The sequence below is a fragment of the Limulus polyphemus genome, unplaced genomic scaffold (genome assembly GCF_000517525.1).
Source record: "Limulus polyphemus unplaced genomic scaffold, Limulus_polyphemus-2.1.2 Scaffold132, whole genome shotgun sequence".
Classification (NCBI taxonomy): domain Eukaryota; kingdom Metazoa; phylum Arthropoda; class Merostomata; order Xiphosura; family Limulidae; genus Limulus; species Limulus polyphemus.
The window spans coordinates 396,063-398,063 of record NW_013665742.1 but is presented as its reverse complement, the minus strand read 5'-3'; the positions used below and the strand labels follow the sequence as shown (position 1 = coordinate 398,063).

Below are 2,001 nucleotides of genomic sequence, written 5' to 3'. Positions count from 1 at the left end.
GACCGGGATTGGAACCCGATACACGCAGATTGCGAGTCAAGCGCCCTAACCACCTAGCCATAATAATATGAAAATGTAAAATGCGAGCTATACTTGAAGTTTTGGCTCTCTTTACTACGATCTGCTTTCAGAACAAGATATCGAACATGATTCATATCTTCTCTAGATAATTAATTTAGTGTGCTGACTTTATCTTCTCAATTACATAGCTTCATTGCAGTTCAACTACTATTCTTTATTAGAACGCTATTCAGCATACAGAAAGTGAAAAAAATGCATAAAAAAATATAATGAGCTAAGTTTCAACTTTCTGCTAACCCACGCAACAGAGACGGGCATCTCTGTATATATATATTATTTACTTGTTTCAGCTTCTATCTCCGATAACTCCTTAAAACCCTGTGGTCAACAAGCATTTCCAAATAAAATGCACGTCTTTCTAAGCCACTTAATTTAGTTGAAACTATATGGCTCAACTTTTTTATAGACATCTGGTGGGCATTTTAAAAAATGTTTCTCTCCCGTAATCTTCATCTTTACGTACAACGTCGAAAAATAAACACTATAAAGTTTTAATATTTTATATAAAAAGTCCTTACGTTATCCATATTTAAAGATATAGATTCTTCAAACTAATCCTAAATATTCAGAAATTTCTGCTAGTAATTATTTCGTAATTAGCGGGATTTTTAAGCAAATTTATACTATTAATTCATTTACAGTATTTCTATGAACCGATCCATAATTTCGACATTAATTTAATGGGGTGGAGATGAAACAAATTTCTCAGAAATTTAAACATTTAGATAATTCAAAAATACTAGGAACGATTTATTTTAAACATCTAGAAAGATATGCAATTTTTGTAGTCAAAGTAAGTTTTGTTTTAAACATGCGATATACCCTTAATTACATAAAGACAACTATAATGAATTATGACTAATAATTATCGTAAATTTATGTTTACTTCTTTAATTTTTTGAGCACTTATTATCATTAGTTGTGAATGTTTATTATTAGTCCTTAAATTTCCTTTCATGTGGTTCGTTGGTAGTTTGTTACTCGAACATCATACATCAAATTATGATTCACTGGTGTTTTTGTGGGGGGGGCACATTTGGTTGTTTGTTGCTCAAACATCATACATCAAATTATGATTTACTGGTGTTTTTGTGGGGGGCACATTTGGTTGTTTGTTGCTCAAACATCATACATCAAATTATGATTTACTGGTGTTTTTGTGGGGGGCACATTTGGTTGTTTGTTGCTCAAACATCATACATCAAATTATGATTTACTGGTGTTTTTGTGGGGGCCACATTTGGTTGTTTGGTAGTTTGTTACTCAAACATCATACATCAAATTACGATTTACTGGTGTTTTTGTGGGGGGGTCACATTTGGTTTTTTGGTAGTTTGCTACTCAAACATCATACATCAAATTATGATTCAATGGTGTTTTTGATTTCATACATTTGACACAAATTAATCAATAAACTATGTTTATTACGAATGTTTTCGTTGGAACTTACTTGGAAAATAATGTAGGGTCTTTTTAGCTTTAATATCAGTTCCAGGAATGAACAAGACACACTCCACGATATGCTCCTCGGGGAATAACTCATCGTCGTTTAATTGAAGAAAGACTTGAACATTGTAAACGCCATTATAATAAGAGCTTGAGTTTTGGACATGCATCTTCTCAGCATTATGTAATGGTGATGAACTACTACGCAGATGAACTGTAAGCACTGGTAGTGGGAAAACACCATCAACCTCACAAGTAAAATTTACTGATCCCTCAGTCACTATGGTATAGTTGAATTCGAACTTCCTGGGCAAAACTATATATTCATTCAACTTATTAGTTACAGGCAGTGAAACACCAACATCAAAACATGTCTCCATTAAATTTTTGAAGTAACGACAGTTTTTTTTTTTTTTTTTTTTTTTTTTTTTTTTTTTTTTTTTTTTTTTTTTTTTTTTTTTTTTTTTTTTTTTT

General features: G+C 31.4%; 1 protein-coding gene across 1 annotated transcript in view; it reads right to left on the bottom strand.

Moving 5' to 3' along the window:
* Nucleotides 1-2,001, bottom strand: part of LOC106473667 — a 21,720-nt gene that overhangs the window by 3,653 nt on the left and 16,066 nt on the right. Inside the window, exon 3 of the mRNA XM_013934349.2 lies at nt 1,532-1,843. Coding sequence (XP_013789803.1) covers nt 1,532-1,843 — 312 coding nt within the window. The remainder of the gene's footprint in view (nt 1-1,531; nt 1,844-2,001) is intronic.